The 19,975-nt window shown below is 44.8% G+C and overlaps 1 protein-coding gene across 6 annotated transcripts in view; it reads right to left on the minus strand.

Annotated features, from left to right (window-relative positions):
• The window catches only part of SNX25 (sorting nexin 25), a 110,280-nt gene that overhangs the window by 4,355 nt on the left and 85,950 nt on the right, over nucleotides 1–19,975 (minus strand). For 2 of the 6 annotated variants that reach the window (XR_003794142.1, XR_003794143.1), the window contains exons 10-16: nucleotides 18,973–19,137; nucleotides 15,809–15,940; nucleotides 12,609–12,749; nucleotides 9,917–10,030; nucleotides 5,740–5,904; nucleotides 3,854–3,971; nucleotides 31–3,359 (exon numbers count right to left, since the gene is read on the minus strand). Coding sequence is in view for 1 of the 6 variants with exons in the window: in XM_029226225.1 (XP_029082058.1) it covers nucleotides 31–97; nucleotides 3,854–3,971; nucleotides 5,740–5,904; nucleotides 9,917–10,030; nucleotides 12,609–12,749; nucleotides 15,809–15,940; nucleotides 18,973–19,137 (902 nt within the window). In the remaining 5 variants the exon portion in view is untranslated. The remainder of the gene's footprint in view (nucleotides 1–30; nucleotides 3,360–3,853; nucleotides 3,972–5,739; nucleotides 5,905–9,916; nucleotides 10,031–12,608; nucleotides 12,750–15,808; nucleotides 15,941–18,972; nucleotides 19,138–19,975) is intronic. The other 4 variants (XR_003794141.1, XM_029226225.1, XR_003794144.1 and 1 more) reach the window with 3 other exon arrangements.

Genomic DNA, 19,975 nt, shown 5'->3' on the forward strand with positions numbered 1-19,975 from the left:
GAATTCAAACATTAGTTTCGTGCAACTCACTTGTTGATGGTTCTTCCGAAAGTGACCTGAACGAGAGCAATTAATGTTCTTCTCACCCATTTAAACACTAAAATATAAATCAGAGGAAAAGCATTACCACAGGCTATCACAATCGTGACATTTCCATAGCAGCACAAAGCATAAATCTTAACCACGTCACTCAATCCAAGTCTGGACACTAAGGGGCTTTGATATCCACAGAATTTGGGTCTAGGTTAGCAAACTTCTGCCCAGGAATACTCGAATGAATCAGCTTTCATTTTCTACTTTGCAACTGATGAGAGGAAACTTAAGACTTCTTACAGCTTTTCAATGCCTAACAACAGCTGAGCTAGCAAGTGGAACTAAAACTTCACTTCATGTGTCCCCGGGCTACTGACGTCTGTTTTCCACTAGCAGACAGTGCAATTCCTTTTAGATTTGTGCCTGGCTTGTTGAACCCAGTGTTCTAATACACGGCTCTGAACGAGAAGCATCTGTAGTCAGATGTTGACAAATATTTTGAAATATTAACAAATTGATAGGTCTAACTGCTCCCTTTTGAATAGTAGTTTGTAGATCATGCATTTTTATATATTTTATGCCCGTGGGGGAAGAAAGGGGGACTGGGAAGCCCCAGGATTCCAAGTGAGCCATGGACTCATCGCTCCTGCACCACCGCCCGGAGCAGGCGGCCACCATCGCCTTCTCCGAGCCTCAGTTTCCTCATCTGGAAAGGGACAGTGTTAGCATGTACTTTCGTTTTGCTGGAGAGTCATGGCACTACTTTGTGTGAAAGAGTTTTGTGAAGGGTCCTACATATCTAAACTTTTACTATTAGCATTAGATTAGGAGACACATTGTTATAAGTGTAGAATATGAATATAAACCAAAAGAAGGCAAAGAAATGCTGTGAGGATATTTTTGGTCTGCAAATTGGAATCGAAACCAAATATTCCGTTTATATATTCACTTCCATCCACTGCAACGTTTCGCTTAGTGACACATGTCTTGGCTATGATGGGGCCAAGAATTCAGGACTCCTGCACCAAAGAAAAAAAGGAGTAAATTCACAAACACCTCTGTACAAGGGAAGGCACCCAAACAGAAATCAACAGTTAACACACACTTGGTGCTAGACTTTAACACATTCTCAAGTCATTTCTAACTTTAAAAATGGATCTAAGTGTCCAGGTGCAGTGGTGGTAATCCTTCAAGTAAGTGTCAAGTCCTGGGGTCAGGACCACGCCTCAGAAGTGCCCTAAGTGTTGATGGAATTCAGAGCACGCTGCAGGCGTGCCCATCTGACGCTGGTGTCCCGGCTGGGAGGGGTGTGTCTGGCAGGGATGAGAACTTCGCTCCACCTTTCTCAGGCAGCAGACAGGTAGCTCAGACCCAGGGGGTCTGGGGACACGAGCAACTCCAGGAAGAATGCCTGACAGCCTAGTGACTGGTTATAAATGTTTAAAACAGCTACACTTCTGGTCCATTTTCATAAACTGAACTAGAGCAGGAACCCAAAACGGCTCTGCTACAGATTCTCTCCCATCACTGATGCCCCTGACTCTACGACATTTTCCTACCCCTTCCCTAGTCCCCCACTCCAACACAGAATAGCCCCATTATTCTTTCCAAGGACTCATTCGTTCGAAGCCATGGAGGCAGCTGCAGCAACACTAGGATTTTGCTGATGGCAAATATATCACATCTCATTATCAATGATGTTCTGTTTACTCCCCTCTGGAAAGTCACTAGCAAAACCAAATATTCTGAGCAGGTGCACATGAGGGAGGAGATGCACACCACAGAGAGGACTTGGAGCCCTACTCCTGCCCTGACTGCCTCTGACACGTCCACCAGGCTTCTCAGTCTCTTTGTGTCGCAGAGAACACGCTGACCCAAGGCCAAGACGGTGCTTCCTCGTTCTTACCGACTCTGTGGGACATGGGGAGGACTCATGATTTAATGGGCAGACTTCACTGTGGAGGAGCCAGCCTCCGGGTTTGGGGGAGAACTGTTTTTTCCGGCCTGTACTGAACCAAGTTCAACACCAGCACACATCTTGAAGTGTCGGACCAGCTATATAGCTTTTTCATCTGAAAGGATCCTTAATAGTTGGACGATATTCCATCATGTGGATATTTCTTAATTTAACTATCACCCATTTCTGAATTTAGCTTAGTTCCAATTTTTCCTTACTGTAATTATGCTCAAATGAACATGCTTATATATAAATCTCTGCCTGGAGTTTAGAATTTGTGTCTATTGCTTAATGTGAATTACATTTTTGAAACCATTATGTTGTAAATTCACTGAAGAGAGAATCTACCTCTGAGATATGTTTGTTTCCCCTATGGAGCTGTATCTAAAACATAAGCTCCCAAAGTGTTTGCTGATTATTTTAAGATTTGGCTTAGAGGAAGAAAAAGTTCAATGACCAAAACAATCCCGGCACTGAAAATTTTCTTGCCTATTCATTCATTCATCCATCCATCCATCCATCCAAGCATTTTCATTGATCACCTACTATGCATCAATCGTTGTAAAGATACCGAGGACTAGAAGACATAAAAGACGCGCCCAAGCCTGTAACAGCACTTGAAGTTTCTTCATCTGCGAAGAATTCTTTAAGCGACATGTTAAGGGATATATAAGTAAGAAGCAATGCACAGCCGGCTTCCTGCATAGGACCAACTCCCAGCCCACCTTCTTTGCCCCAAGGGAAAAGATGCTCATCCAAGTGGGCAGAGCCCAGGACGTTCTCCGAACAACGTGCTCCCGGTTGGAGCACTGCTGTGCCTGGCGAAACCCTGCTCCTCTCGTGCGCTTCCTCTGCTAGGCGCTCAGCTGTGCCTTTAGGCACCTGGCACACCTCTAGCTAGGACTCGAGGCTCCAGGTGTGACCGAGTATGCTGGCGTCGCCATTTACAGGTTGGGGACTGTGGAAGGTGAGGGTGGGTAGACAGTCCTATTCAGGACTCAAGACTAAAGCCAAGAAGTACCGTTTGACCTTTCACCCCGGTACTGCTTCGGGAGAGAGGCACCTGCGCAGGTCTTAACAAAAGAGTATTCTGATCCTCTTTTTGCTCTTGTTTCTTCTAAGTACGTCTCCCCTCAGGAACTATCAGGGTAGGATTCCTCACCTTGGCACTGCTGTCGTTTGGGACAGGATAACTCTTTGCTGTGGGGCTGTCCTGTGCACTGGAGGATGCTTTAGCAGAGCCCTTGGCCTCCGCCCACGAGATGCCAGCGGCGCCCTCCCACGAGCTGTGACAACCAAAACTGTTTCCAGACATGCCAGTGTCCCCTGTGGACAAAATGCCCCCACGGCTCCACGGATGACCAGTCCTCTAGGGAGGAAAGGAGGCTGAAGGAAGGCTCGGGCGTCCCTGCGTCCCTGGCCACATATTCACCTTTAACAACAGGGCTCTTCCTCTGCTATGCAAAATTAACTTTTGTATACCTTTTGGTGATGAAGCAATGAGGCTATGCTAAGTCACATAAAAAGAAATTCAAAGCATTCAAGCTTTCTGTATACAGAGGAACACGGTGCAGGGTAAAGCAGGACCCTAAATTCCATGAGTACAGGGATATCTGTCCTAAGGTTGTGTCCTCAGAACCTGCCCTGGTATCTGGTTGGCCTGTAAAAGTATTTGCTGAATGAATATAAATACATGTCTGATTCAGGAACAAAGGGATAGTGTGTGTGTGTGTGTGTGTGTGTGTGTGTGTGTGTGTGTGTGTGTGTGTGTGTGTGTGTGTGTGTGTGTGTGTGTGTGTGTGTGTGTGTGTGTGTGTGTCCACTTAACCAGCAAAACCACTGAATAGTAATAAAGAAGCTTACTTCCTCGAAGTTCAAAAATCTCCCCAATCAGCATGAAACATGGTTCAGCCAAGGAGTCTTTCCTTCCATCCACGTCATCACCGCAATCTGACAGGTCACTGTCCTCCTCTGCCTCCTCCTGGGGGAACAGTAAAGTCACAGGAAGCAGGTCACTCATCCAAGGAAGCTGACACGGTCTCCTCCCAGGGCCAATTCCGACCTCACACAATCCTTCAACTTCCCTACATGCAGAAACCTATGCATTTTCACAAAGAGGCCAAAGTGTATCTAAACTCAGGGCATAGCTTGATCCTAAAGCCTCCTTCAAGGTCTAAAATAATTTTGAAAAGCCTCTGTCACTGTATTAATGAGGAGTGAATTCGGAGATAACAAAACAGCTTTCTAACCATTTTGAGTTTTAAAGGGAAGGCTTTTTAACTTGAAATATTTTAAATTCACTGTTTTTTTTTAAGACATGTATAATTTAAAGTAATTTAGTTATTTTTAAAGCTCTGATTCAAGCTTTTATTCTGTACTTCAGCTAGTCTCACTTCTTGATCTGCGTATCAGCAAATTTCCGTTGAAAACTCATTTATGCCAGGCACCAGGCTAGTGCCAACGAGTGTGACGTGGATCCCGACTTTGAGAGGCCCTTAGCTCTGCGGGGAGGTGGCCAGCATGCACGTGGCTGCTTCTCCAAGCAGGGTGAAGAGCTGCAACAGGGGTGCAGACGTTAGGCAGTGGAAGGACAGCTGAGGAAGTTCACTCGGATGTGTGCGGGGGGCAGCTGAGGCTGCGGGGACAAGCAGCGGCCCAACGACAGGGCCTTGGGGGCGTGACGAGCAGAGCAGAGCAGAGGGCTGAGAAGTCAGCGGCCGGAGGGGCACCCCCAGCTTCACGGCTTCACTGCACGTCCAGCAGCATCAGAGGCTGCAGGAGGCTGCCGGTCGGCCACTGGCCTTCCTCCTTCCGAGAGCAGTTTCCCGGAGTGACTTGGCCACAGGGTGAATCCCAAGAGGTGCGGGGATAAACGGGAGGTGACGGAGGGGAGGGGCCAAGTACGGCCAGACGTGACACGTGTGGCGTGCAGGAAAGAGGCGGGGAGGTGCCCAGGAGGGAGGCAGGCGGGCAGACGGACCCCTGTGGTTCGCGGGCTCTGCTCCAGCTCAGGACGCGGCAAAGCAGACGCTCCTTTCCACGGTTACTTCCTTCTGTTCAAGCTCGTTAAACCAGTTCTGGTGAAGAGGCGGTGGCGTCTGGCATTGAACTAAGGAGACGCCACATTTCGGAGATGGTCTCGTGCAGCTTGTTGGAGAGCCAAACGAGGGGCCGCAGGCCTCAGCCAAGTAAGGGGCCCCTGGAGGGAAGCCCGAGGGCCAGGTATGAGATGGCAAATGTCTGCAGCCTGTCTATTCACTCCTTCACCCACCCGCATCACTGCGAGGTGCATCTTGCTTCAGGACGTGACACGGCTTTCCATTCCCTCAGATAAAACCTAAACTCCTCAGCGCGGCGGCCTTGCCCCTCCTCCTACCCTCGGCCTCATTTCCTTCAGCGCACGCTCCCGAAGCCCCCCCTCGGCCCAAAGACCTGCTGACTGTTCCGCACACGCACCCTCTGCTCCTGAACCTCAACGTTAGCTCCAAGCCCTCTGCGGTGCCGGCCCCCGTCCCGGGCGCCGGCCAGGCCACCTTCCGCAGAGGGCCTCCCACAGAACCTCCATCCACATGCCACTCACCTACCTTGTTATCAACCCTGTCCCCAAATATGACAGCAATGGTGACTCAAGGTATTTGCTTCCTCCCCATCTGTAGCAGGCCTTCCACAAACACCTGCCACATCAAACAGCCTCCAGAAGACGTGTGCTTAAATATGCTTCAAAAACATACAACCTTCAGACAGCTCACCTCCTGATGGGAGAAGAAGTCGCGAGGGAGTCTTTCCAGAAATGAGGATAATGAAAAAGTGGACTTCTTCCCCTGCACGTCAATAACCTTGAGGTAGTCAGGAGAAGGGCTCAAAAAGGCATAAAGTGCTTCACTCTGACACAGTCTTTCATCTGAAAGCAGATTCTGTGGGAGAAAGAGGATTAATGCCTCCTGCGTGGTTCGTCTGTGAGCTGGGAGCCACGAGGAGTGAAGGCAGAGTTGACTGTCCCGGGAAATTTACTTTCATCGTAATTCTGAACCTAAAACCACTTCCCTTTCCTCCTGAAATAAAATATATTAGATGAGTTCTCACCGAGCTTGATGGCAAACTGCACTCTGTGGGTTAACTGGAGCGCCCTGCTCGTGCTCAGGGCGACGTGAAGTCCCACTGTGCAAACCGCCTGCAGGTCCGGGGGCTGCCGCCTTCGAAAGTCACGGGTGTTTTCCGCACACTACACAAGGATCCCACCCAACCCTTTCATGGCTACGTGCGTGCGGACTTTGTACATGAGCTGAAAAAAGAGCTTTGGGTTGTCACGTGGTGGTAACTGCCTGGCACCAGGAGTTTTCTGTCCCTGTGCTCCGCCTTCCCCGGGCAGCGTATGCTCACATAATTTTATAACTCTTTTTATCGGCCCATAAACTGGAAATGTGCTCAAGTTCTCTGGCCTTAGGAGAAAGGAAAGGAGAATGTGCATCAAGTTGACGTATGAAGCAAGTGCTACTGATAAGACAGGAAAATTAACAATGTGACCACAAGAACGTGTAAATGTCTGGTGCTCACAGATACAGGGTTTAGGAATAAATAAACCAATGAGAAATCCTGCCCCATGGATGATGTAACTCCCTGGGGGGCTGGAACACTGGGGTTCTGATGGCAGAACCCTCTCTGCTGGGAGAACAGGCTACATTCTGGTCCCAGAGGAGTTGGTCCATGACGTTCACATTATGTTTGCTCAGACGAAGCTTGAAATCTGATAAACCCTGTGACCCTCCCTAGAAAAGCACCTCCGAGCATGCCCAATAGTGCCACACTGGGGACGGGGGTCCCGGGCACCGCCCCCCCCGCATTCCAGTGGTTGTCAGCTTCCTGTGTCCTGCGGAAGACTGGCCTGAAGATGGAGGTTCTGCCTCAGACGTGGGGAAGGAGATTTAGGGGACAGGCAGTTGGGGTCACTACTGCCTTCCCAGGCAGGCCCCCGAGCCTTTATTCCTTTTGTAGAGCATTAGATGCTCAGCTGCACGCACGTGAGGGTGGGTTAGGAGTGAGACAGCCTCCCTGCACCTTGATCTCCTTTAGCTAATCTCCACTCCAGCACTCTTTTATCAAATAGTAGCAAATGATAACCAATGCTAAGTCTCAAATAATGCAATCAACGTAACTAAGGAAATCATGAAGGATGACAAGTCTTTGGACTAAGTTATATTCTATCATGAGGGAAAGTAACCAAATTGAACATGTATGAGAACTTAGAAATGTTCTCCAAGATTATGTCTATGGGGCAAGGTGTAATTGGGCTTTTATCACATCTTCAAGCTGAGAATATAATCCTAATTCCCACTCCTTCCCCCCAAAGGCTTAGAGCACGTTGTCCTACGCAGGTGGAGTCTCTAAGAGGACTAGTCAGTGTTAGAGGAGGAGAGTAAAACGTTCCAGGAAGAGTGAACAGCACGTGCACACCCAGAAGTAGGTGCCGCACTACTGCGGGGACGGCTAGAGTAAGCTGCCTGTGTGCGAGGGACGACGGGCTGGATTATTATCTATTATCACTATACCTCGAAGGGAACCATGTGTCATATATAAGTACTCACACAAACACACACGCAATGGAATCCTCTTTTCTGGAAGGTCCTGTGGACCTAATAATATCTGCCTTTCAGACTAAACCTTTTGCATCTTGCTTTTCCTGTCTGCAGCTGGTGGGAGGATATTCTGAAACTTCAGTCTGCTGTGTAATCTACCTGGAGTTATTAAATAGTGAGCACTTTCACATGAAGTCTTTGAGGAAATGAAAAGCAATTTAAACCATTACTTTCTGACTTACAGTCCTCTTGATCAAAAGACAAATGGCCCCTTGAGATGCCCCTTCCACCTCTTCAGGCAGATAGATGGTCCCCGCCCCCAGCCTCGCCCACGCCACCTACTGGCAGCGCAGAGCACATGCTTCTCTTGGCACCAGGGCAGGCATCACTAACCCATTTCCATCACCAGCAACCCAACAGGGGCACGAGTGACCCCTCCCTGCATCCCCAAAAGTGCAGGGGGCACCCCGGTCTCTGCAGCACAATTGGAAAGGCAGCTGAAGGGCTGGAAGCGCCAGACAACCCGAGACCCTCCCTCCCCCAACAGCAGAGGCTGGAAGGAAACGGAAGCATTAGCTGCAAGATCCCAGAGCTACACACGTGGGGCTTCACAAGCTTGGATTTTGAATAATACATATTCGTTTCACAAACAAGACCTTTAGTTCATCTGAACAATTTAACGAGGTACAATGCTTGAGTGGGTTTAATATTTCCTAGATGTTCTGAATCAGCAACGAGAGGGTAATATTTCAGTTTTAAGTTCTCTCCTGTAATAGCATTTAAACATTAATGATTCTCTATCCCAGCTCTGCCATAATTAAACTCGGAAAGTTTTTCAAAGGTGCAATTATTTTATTTCCTGAGGGAAATATATACATATATATATATATACACACACACACACATACATATATTTATAAAAAATACATATATATTTAGAGAGAGATGAATACATGAGAGAAAAATAGTTAGGAACACTTGCAAGGGAACTCTAGCTAAAATGTACCTACTTTAACTATGATTCACACCCTGGTCCAACTGAATATAACATAACCTTTACTAAGAATTTGGCAACATCCGTTATTAAGTCTCAGGACTTCTAGCTACTACCGCATTGGCAAAAAGTGTTTCACAAGGCAAAGGTCCATGCCCCCCGAGAACTATACGGGCTTTGGGGGCCGTGGTGTGAGCAACTTAACTATACCCTGAATACAGAGGCCCCAGCTAAGGAAAAAATAAAGAGTGGTTTGCTACTGGAGACAGTATACCTTTGTCCGGTCTTATGTTCTAAAGATAGAGTGAAAGAAACCAGTTATGCGTTTAGAGGAAATAAGGAAACTATCTTTAGAAACTTGCAGTAGGCAAGGATTTCTCCACAAGCACAAAAGGCATTCACCACAAAAGGAAAAAAAATGGATAAACTGGACTAAATTAAAATTGAGAACTTATGCTCATTAAGAGACTGAAAAGGCAACCCACAGAAAGAAGATAGCCACAGCACATCTGCTCTGACAAGAGATGCACATCCAAAACACACACGAAACTCCTGCAAAGCGATATGGAAAAGACAGGCAACACGACAGAAGAGCAGACACAACTTTAGCAAAAGAAACCATCCAGTGTGGAGTGAACAGAAGCCTGCATGCCGCTGGTGAGAGTGTACAAACCGCTACGACCACTCACAAAAACTGAAAACCCCAAATGCCTAGGGATTCCCCAGCAGCTATTCACCAAAAGACAAGCACTGACAGCTTATTAATAGCCTCCACCTGGAAACTCTCCCAACGCCCATCAACAAGAGCACGAACAGACTGCAGGGGTTTCACGCCAGGAGAAGCTCATTCAACAATGAAAACGAGAACAAAAATGAAATCAAAGAACGGTCTGCAACTGAAACAGCCCTATGGGAGGACCTCAGACCCACGATCCTGAGTGAAGGGGGTCCACGCCCTGTGACTCCACTCATGTGAAGTTCAAAACCAGCTGTAAGCGCGTGGTCGTGAGTCGGGACCACGGTCACCTGTGGCGACGCTGGCGGGACTGGTGACACTGTCTCTGGGACTAGGTGCTAGTTATGAGGGTGTGTCCAGTTTGTGAAACTGGAGAAAGCCGTACACATGGTATCTGCATTTTCTGTCTGTAGAGTATACATATATATACACACATATACATACATGTATCACCAAAAAAACAAACAAACCCCAGAACCCAAAACCAAAGATATTTTGAGGATCTGTCCTGACCTGTGAGAACAGGAAGCAAACAGGCAAACTCTGAGAATGATGACGGTTCAATAACCCCCAATAACCCCCAAATAACTAATTTTCCTCCCATATCCAGAAAGTTTGCTTACCTGTAAAAACTTATTTAATTGATTCTTTGACTTTTCCATAAACTTTTGATCTACAGATTTGAAAGGCAGCTTGCTAAGAGAAGGCAACTGGACTTTTTTTAAAGAAGGGAAACACTGTGAGGGAAAAAAATTAAATGTTAGTATACTGAAATTACATTTAAATCTTTAAAAAAATTTTAGATTTTTAATAAGAACAAACCGAGTATCCTCTTCCTATACTAGGTTCCTCTGAGACTGAAGACCTTGAAAACCTCCCTGTTCTAACCAGGCTCAAGGAATCCGGAGGAACAGGACATGTGACGAAGAAAGCTAACGCCTGTCCCTGGACTTACAAATGCCTGGAAGCTGGAAATTGTGGAGCTGGGCTGGGAAGGTGGGTCTGCACTACAGGCACGGAGCACAGTGTGTGGGGTACGGACACGTGGCTCCCAGCAAGAACTTTTCTCTTAGAATGTGCTCTGTTTACAACATCTCTGTAAAAAGTTATCAGGGTTGACAAAAGAAGACCATGGAAAGAAAGAATAACTCAGGTTGTAGATTTATCACTGCCTTTCAAGGGCAAACTGCAGAATGTAAATATATTAATAATAATAAAGTATGTTAACAGATAATAAACTTCCCTCTGTGGATTAAATCCTGCATTCTGCCAGACACCGTGCTAGAGGCTGGGTGTGTGTAACGGCTCTGAGTCACCCCTACTTTACATATGGGACGACTGAGGATCGGGGCTGAAACCCACATCCATCTGGCCATCAAGTCTGGCCTCAGTGCCCGCAGGACTCTGCAGCCTGCCCCTCAGACGCCGGGAGGACAGTGGGTTCCAAATGCTCCAGACGCTGCCTCTTCACTAAGGCACTGGGGCCACTGGAATATGCTGACTAGATCACTGGCGCTGAAAAGTAAGTGAGCACAGAGTCTGCCTGCAACGGCCTTCCCTCCTGCTGTTTTCAGGGTAACAGCAGCCCCGACAGGGACCTATCACAGCTGTCAATAGGAAGAGTTCTTTCAAAAAATGAAAACTCCAAAAAAAAGAAAGTAAGTAAGAAAAGAAAAAAACTCACACAATACGAAATGCCAAAGGTGAGAGAAGAACCCAGGAATCAGGCCACAGAGGAAGAAATATAATGAGACAAAAGGACAGACGTGAAATTTTATAAGGCTTGTTTCCTCCAATGCTTCAGAGCAATTGTTCTTGATAGAAATTACTGATTAAAAGTGTTTTAAAGAAATCACCCTAGAAGAAAAGGTGAAAGGAAACACATATTTCCTTTGCAAAAGAAGGGTCTGAGAGGTGACCGTAGGGTTTTACCAGCATCAGTTCATTCTGAGCAAGAGAAAAATGGACTTAAATGAAGGTAGAAACAACTGAAGAACACTTTAATTGCTGGGGTAAAGGGCAATTAGCTCCAGTAGATGGAGAGTTAGAGAAGATGCAACTCCTGAGAAAAAATGGGAAAATCGTGAATGGAAACTAAGACAACCTGGATTCTAGTCCTGGTTTGGCCGTTATGTATACATCCTACTACGAGTCAGTTAAACTCTCTGGGATCACGTTCCCTCATCTATCAAGTAAAAGAACTGACCTAGATTAGTAGCTTTCAAACATTTTAAACTAAAATCCACAGCAGGAAATACATACCACATTGCAACCCACAATGCACATGCAGATACATGCATCCATATATTATATAGTACACACACCTAGACATAACAATACACACACCCAAACGTATACACATCCATACGTGCAATACACAAATCCATACACGCAGTATACACATCTATATATGCAATATACACACCCATACTTATACACACCCAGACATACAATACAATACACACACCCAGACATATACACATCCATATATGCAATATACACACCCATACTTATACACACCCAGACATACAATACACACACCGACATACACACATCCGTATATGCAATATACACACCCATACTTATAATATATACACCCATACTTATAATATATACACCCATAAAACCGAAGCAAAAGTACCATGAAACAGTACTCATTACTACTACAAAAACAAATAATGTTTACTATGTGCAGCACGTTCTTCTAAATGCTCTGTACACGCTTATTCCCTTCATTCTTACAACAGCTCTGTGAGATAGGTAAGGAAGGCACTATTAATATCAGTAGAATACAGATATTAATAAAAAGAGGTATAAAGAGATAGAGTGACAGGTCCAGGTCACAGAGCTGGTAAATAGTAAAGCGAGGATCAAAACTGGATCCAAACTGCAGCCTGGCTGCAGAGTCTGTGCTCTCAACCACCGCACTCTACTGATTCAATTCCTTTATGTGATGAAATGCAATATATTCTATCCTCTTTCTATTGCTGCAACCCAGAATTGATCTCACTACCCGCAGTGGGTCACAACTGGCAGCTCTGAAGCCAATGGCCATCGATGCTCCCCAGCTCTCCTCCAGCTCTGGGGTTCTGGGGGATACAACGGAGGTCAGACAATTATCTATCCTGAAGGATTTAGACTAGACTAGATGGTTGATCTTCAAGTAAATTTCTAAACGTCAAGCTGAAGATGCCACTTTGCCAGTATCAACAGCAAAGGAGAAAGATGAATCCATCTCTTTGTGTGTAAAAATTGAAATGAGCTCTTAAATCTCTTCTTCAGTTATTCTAAATCTGTGTTCACAAGAATTCATACCTCACTAAGTTTCCGGTGTAAATTCTGAAACTCACTGAGCCTTCTGGGGACCGTCCAGTTCTTAGTTTCAACTCCTCCAACTTCTTGTAAGCTTACCATGACAAAGTAACAGGGCATTTGTTCACCACTGTCTTCTGTAACCTTGGAAAAACAGACGAACACAACAGCAACGAAAAGCACGGTGAGCGATACGGTAGGCAAGACGTTTAAGTGTCCCCCAGGATCTCCCTCTCCCTGGCATGTATGCCCCACACAGTCCCCAGGACTTGAAAATGATGGGTTCTATTCTGACAGTTAGGGCATGCCACATGGACAAGCAACCTTAAACTAGGGCCTAATCCTAACCATGTGGGCCCTTTCAAAACAGAGGGATTTCTCTGGCGAGTAGCAGAAGAGGAATCAGAGGAAGCACGAGAAAAGTCTGACATGTGCCACTGTAAAGATGGAGAGGGCCATGCGGAAAGGGTCTGGGAGTGCTGCCAGGAACTGAGAGCAACATCGTGCTGACGGCAAAAGAACAGAGTCCTCAGTCCCACAACCACCAGGAACTGAATCCTGCCAATGACCTGAATGGACCTGGAAGTGGATTTTCCCCAGATTCTCCAGACAAGAACTCAGTCTGGCCAGCAACCTGATTTCAGCCTTACAATGCAGAGAACAGTCGGACAGTGCTGGACTTTCAACCTACACAGCTGTGAGCTAATAAATGGGTGATGTTTTGAGCCATGAAATGTGTGGTAATTTGTTGTGCAGCAAAAGAAAACTAACATAGCAGACTGGGAAACCCATCCTAACTGGGTTTCCTTGAAAAAGCAAATTAACAGGAAGCGAACAGGTGTGAGAGACCAAAACCTCTCTCAGAGAAGGATGAGGGTTTCCCCAGTTTCGTACAGGATTCCACAAGCTGTGATTTCCATTTTCGAGAAATTTCACATTGGGAGACCTAATTTCCCCTACCTCCCAACTTAAGGTAATTCTTAAAACACATACACACACACCCTGTCATAATTCAGAATAGCCACCATTGCTCTTCACATAAATGGATGAGAGAAGAAACAAAAAGGAAATACATTGAATCTAAGCTTGAATTAGCATCATGAACCGAAATTAGAGACGAAGAATCAACAGAAAGGCAAGGGAAGGAGACAGCGAACTTGCTGAGCACCGGCTAAGCCCCACCAGGTAGGATCACCGTGCCCCTGTGAGGACGGGGGGTGGAGGCGAGCACACAGCTCACGGCGGCTCAGCCCTCTCAGAGCTCCAGGGAGGCTAGCACGAGGTAAACACATCCTCCACAGGTTCGCACACGGGGCTGCTTCGTGAACTCTCGGCAGTCAGGTGACCCCTCTGGGTCCATTTCCGTTATCTTTTCGGGGACCAAGGTCGCGGCAAGCCCCTGAGCGATAACTGATCACCAGGGCAAAGGGCCTCGTGAGGGTTTTTCCTCCTCTCCTCCCTCCCTCAGTATTTGCCTTTGGAAGATAGTTATAATAAACTGTGAAATGTCAGAGGCAGCTCTACGCAAAGGTGAGAAGGTGACAGAATGTGTGTTCTCTGCCCTCCAAGGGCCTCCTCTGTTACCTTTTGACATCACATCCCCTGAGCTCCCCCCTTCCTAGATGTCCATCCCAGAGGCAACTCCATCTGCGGTGACCAAGCGTTTGTACACGGTATTCCAGGCTCTGTGCAACCTTCCCTCCCCACTGCCCTCACCTCCCCTCAAGAAAGGTATCTGGCTCTGCAGCTCACCTTAAAGGGAGGCTCAACAAGCACCAAAGACACACTAAGGGCGCTTGGTAAGCTCTCACGTAACACGTGTGCTTTCAGGCTGGCTCCTGGAGAACATGCGTGGTTTTGCTGCCTAAACCAGAAGGGAATTTAAGATTGTGAATTCTAAGCCCTTCCCCTGGTAAGAGTGTCAGGCCACTGAGTTGACGGGAAAAGCAGGGATGGACACATAAGTTGGGCAGGTGGGCCCTTGCAAATCTCAGGAGCTGAGTATTTGACCAACCATTTGAGGCAATGATGGGGCCAAACAGTCACAATGACTTACTCAGGATCCTGTCATTTGTGTGCTATACGGTGGACCGGACTTTCTCTTTTTTTTTTAAAATTAATTTCATTGGAGTAGAGTTGATTTACAATGTTGTGTTAGTTTCAGATGTACAGCAAACTGATTCAGTTATACATATACATATATTCATTCTTTTTCAGATTCTTTTCCCATATAGATTATTACAGAATATTGAGTAGAGTTCCCTGTGCTATACAGTAGGTCTTTGTTGGTTATGTACCTTACATATAGTAGTGTGTGTGTGTTCAATCCCAAACTCCTATTTTGTCTCTGCCCCACCGCCATGTTTCCCCTTCGGTAACCATAAGTTTCTTTTAGAAATCTGTGAGTCTGTTTCTTTTGTAAATAAGTTAATTTATATCATTTTAAAAAATTAGATTCTACATATGACTGACATCATTATGATATTTGTCTTTCTCTGTCTCACTTACTTCACTTAGTAACATCATCTCTAGGTACGCTGGACCTGACCTTCATCTCCAGGTTTCGACAGTCGGGCAGGTGGGAAGGAAGGAGTTGTCAACACTAACAATGTAAATGCATAGAAATATCTTTCCTTTAAATGAAATTATTTTTACAGACAAAAGAAAAGGGATACAGTGTATTCTGAAAACTATTGTCCCATATCCCTCAGAGAATAGCAAAATATTTTCTACTTCAAGGGAAAACATATTCATTATTAAAGATCTGAGCGCTATTGACATTTGAGCCACTGAAGTCAGCAGGACGGATCAATCAGAAACACATTGAAAATTCTTCATCTCCAAATTTCAAGCAGTGCTTTCCATTTTATTTCAGCCCTCAGTGGAAAAGTAACTTGGTAATTCAAGGACATTAATTGTTCCTATCCGGAAGTTGCTTATGATTCCAATGAACAAGGACAACTTTCTGTCTGAAGTGGAGGGAGATCAGATCTACACCAGGCAACACAGTAACAGCTCCCAGTCATGAACCAGAGTGAGAATACGGGGTGAGGAAGGCAAGACCAATGCAGTCTGGAAGAATGAATGTAAGTTTTCTATTCCCAACCTTAATTATTTGGAACAAAATCTTGTCTTATAAAGTCAAACTTAAAACTTTGGAAATAAATACCTAATAAACTGGGAAGAAAAGCAGACAAACCTACCTCTCCACTGGTGATGGAGGCTTTCCACATACCGAGGTTCTCACACCACCAATCTGTTCTTGCCATGTGCAGCTGAAGTTCTGTGCGTTCTTTCTCTATTAGAATTATTTCCTCCTTCAACTTAGAAACAATCTGTCACAGGAAAAACATCCTGGGAGTTATGAAACCATCTAAAATGCTATGCAATTCAGCAAAGTAGCAGGATACAAAATCAACACACAAAAATCAGCTGTGTTTCTATACACCAGCAATGAACAATTCAAAAAGGAAATTAAGAAAACAATTCCATTTACAATAGCATAAAAATAATAAAATACTTAGGAATGAACTTAAGCAAGGAGGTGAAAGACTTCTATGATGAAAACTACAGAACACTGATGAAAGAAATTAAAGGAGACATAAGTAAATGGAAAGACATCCCATGTTCATGGACTGGAAGACTAAATATTGCTAAGACTCAATGCTACCCAAAGCAATCCACAGTTTCAACACAATCTCTATCAAAATTCCAATGATGTTTTTGCACAAATAGAAAAATCCATCCTAAAATTCATGTGGAATCTCAAGGGAAACTGAATAGCCAAAACAATCTTGAAGAAGAACCACAAAGTTGAAGGACTTACACTTCCTGATTTCAAAATTTACTGCAAAGCTACACTAATCAAAACAGTATGCCATTGGCATAAAGACAGACATATACCAAAGGAATACAATAGACAGCCAAGAAATAAACCTTTGCATATATGATCAAATGATTTTCAACAAGGGTGCCAAGACCGTAAGTGGGAAAGGACAGTCTTTTCCACAAATGGTGTTGAGAAAACTGGATCATCACCACATGCAAAACAATGGAGTTGGGCCCTTACATAATACCATATACAAAGGTTAACTCAAAATAGATCAGAGACCTACTCGTAAGGCTAAAACTATAAAATTCTTAGAAGAAAACATGGAGGAGTTTCATGACACAGGATTGGCAATGAGTTCTTGGCTATGACACCAAAGGTACAGGCAACAAGAGAAAATACAGGCCAAATGGACTTCATAAATTTTTAAAACTTTTGTGCAAAGAACACTATCAACACAGTAAAAAGGCAACTCACAGAATGGGAGAAAATATTTGCAAATCACTTATTTGATAGGGGGCTGATATCCAGAATATATAGAGAACTCCTAAAACTCAACAACAAAAAACAACCTGATTCAAAAATGGGCAACGTACTTGAATAGACATTTCTCCAGAGAAAACAAATAGCCAAAAAGCACATAAAAAGATGCTCAACATTACTAATCATTAGGGAAATGCAAATCAAAACCACAATGAGATACCACCTCACACCCATTAGAACAAATGCTATCAAAAAACAGAAAGTGGGCTTCCCTGGTGGCACAGCGGTTGAGAGTCCGCCTGCCGATGCAGGGGACACGGGCTTGCCCTGGTCCCGGAAGATCCCACATGCTGCGGAGCACGCAGGTCCAGAGCCTGTGCTCCGCAACGAGAGAGGCCGCAACAGTGAGAGGCCCGCATACCACAAAAAAAAAAAAAAAAAAACCCAGAAAGTAACAAGTGCCGGTAAGGATACTGAGAAACTGGAACCCTTACGGGCTGCTGGTGAGAAGGTAAAATGGTGCAGTCACTATGGAAAACAATACAGAGATTCCTAAACAATTAAAACAGAACTATCATATGACCCAGCAATACCCCAAAGAAGTGAAAGCAGGGTCTTGAGGTATTTGTACATCCATGTTCAAGGCAGCATTTCTTACCATAGCCAAAATGTGGAAGCAAACCAAGTGTCCATCAATGGATAAATGAACAAACAAAATGTTGTATATACATGCAATTGAATATTAGCCTTAAAAAGGAATGAAATTCTGACACGTGCTACCATATGGATGAATCTTGAGTACATTATGCTAAGGGAAACAAACCAGTCACAAAAGGACAAACACTGAATGATTCTACTCACAGGAGGTACTTAGAGTAGTTAAATTCATAAGAGGCAAAGGGAGAATGGTGGTTGCCAGGGACTGGGGGTAAGGGGATGGGGAATTACTGTTTACTGGGTATAGAGTTTCAGTTTTGCAAGATGAAAAGGAATTCTGGAGATGGATGGTGCTGCTGGTTATATAACAATGTGAACATACTTAATGCCAGTGAACTGTACACATGGTAAATTTTATGTTATGTATACTTGGCTACAATTTAAAAAAATAATTAAAAAAAAATTCTATGCTCACCGTCTCCTTGGATCTCTTTTAATGAGAAAACCTATAAGGTTATGCAACTCTAGTTGGAGGACAGCAGCTTTGCCTCCACTTTGCCTCATGGCTGCATGTTCAACTCTCCTAAACATGCAGCCCACAAGGACCCTCCTCAGAAAGCCAGCAGGAAGCACATCCTGCATTTTATCATCAGTAAGGGCTGTAATGTTCGCTTCCACAGTCAGCACATTTGCTCCCCAAGGGCAGGTGTTAGACTCTGTTTCACTGATTCTTCATGGTGACCAGCACAGCCTCCTGCACTTACTCATCGCTCAGGCTTCTGAACGCACATTCACAAAGTGCCGGAGGAGATCACTTTGGGGAAGCGAGGAGTGCCAGCCATTCCTACATTAGGGAAGCCTCCTTTTTCGACCAAAGAGGCATGAACACAAAGCAGAAAGCCACACCACCCCTTGGGTGTGAGGAATGCCAGAGTGAGATGCTGTTTACATTTTTTAAACTTTCAAATTCTGTTGGTTTCTAGCGAAACAATGTATTTCTTGCATAATTCTGTGAGGTGCTCTAAGTTGTACTTGCAGTGTTCAAAAGAAAAAAAATTTTTTAGACTGTCCTTGCAGAGTTAACTCACTTCTAGAAACAACTGTGGCACAAGGGGAAGCTCAGCCCCTTCCCCAAAGGCACTGTAGGCAACTCGGACAAAAGACACAGAGTTACAGCTGAGGATGGGAAAGAACCCCAAATCATAATAGATAAAAGACAAATGCTTTGCTAATTCTATACTAGAAGCAAAAACAAAAACAAAAAACAAAAAAAGCCAATGGATCTTAGAGTTGAAATTCTTTTTAAAGAAACACTTCTCAACATAAACTGAAAACTACTATTTATCAAATTAGAAAAATGGAAACTTTTAAAGACAACTTTGAAAGCAGAAGAGTTACCTTCTTGTCAGGTTTTGGTGCATTTTGAATAGAATTTAGAGCTTGCCTCTTATAGTCAAGTTTCTCATTTAGTTCTCGTAGTTTGTTTACAGCAAAACTGGTTTGTTCATTAATCCGACTGGTGCCGTCATCCACAGATTCCTCACCAGCCTCACCTCCCGGGTCCTGGGGGAAAACATCACGTGAACCACCATATCTTATAGTGGTGGAATATTCCCTAAGTATTACCTATAGTATAGGTTCTAGATCATTACAATACACTGCTCCAAAGCACTGGATTCCACTAAGAATCCATAGTAGAAAGCCTAGAAGTAGACTGTTTTTTCTCAGCTAAGTGAAAAAGCAAAGGATCAATATTTAGAATCAAAGTAACTGGTATTTGGAACTGCAGTGAAAAAAAAGAAACATTTAATAGCCTAGCGAAAGGCCACACCACTATTTCCCAAATGGTATACCCAAGGGAACCTGCACAGAACAAGGAAGGCAACTGAGTTATCTTCCCAACTCAACCCAAATGTCCTGTGCCTAAATTTTGACAAAAAACACTAAGACCTGGCTTCCTTTTGGGCTCCTAAGAATATTATGAAAAATGCACGCGTGTCCCTTTAAAATAGAATTTCCGGGCTTCCCTGGTGGCGCAGTGGTTGAGAATCTGCCTGCCAATGCAAGGGACACGGATTCGAGTCCTGGTCCGGGAAGATCCCACATGACCCGGAGCAAATAAGCCCGTGCGCTACTGAGCCTGCGCTCTAGAGCCCACGAGCCACAACTACTGAGCCCATGCACTGCATCTACTGACGCCCCCGTGCTCTAGGGCCTGTGCTCCACAACAAGAGAAGCCACCGCACCGGAACGAAGAGTAGCCCCCACTCGCCGCAACTAGAGAAAGCCTGCGCACAGCAACGAAGACCCAACGCAGCCAAAAATAATAAATAAATTTAAAAAAGATGTGCATGTCTTAATCTTCAGAACCTACGAATACATTAAAATAGAATTTCCAAAT

The sequence above is a fragment of the Monodon monoceros genome, unplaced genomic scaffold (assembly GCF_005190385.1).
Source record: "Monodon monoceros isolate NGI ecotype Baffin Bay Population unplaced genomic scaffold, NGI_Narwhal_1 Super_Scaffold_17, whole genome shotgun sequence".
In the NCBI taxonomy this organism is placed as follows: Eukaryota; Metazoa; Chordata; class Mammalia; order Artiodactyla; family Monodontidae; genus Monodon; species Monodon monoceros.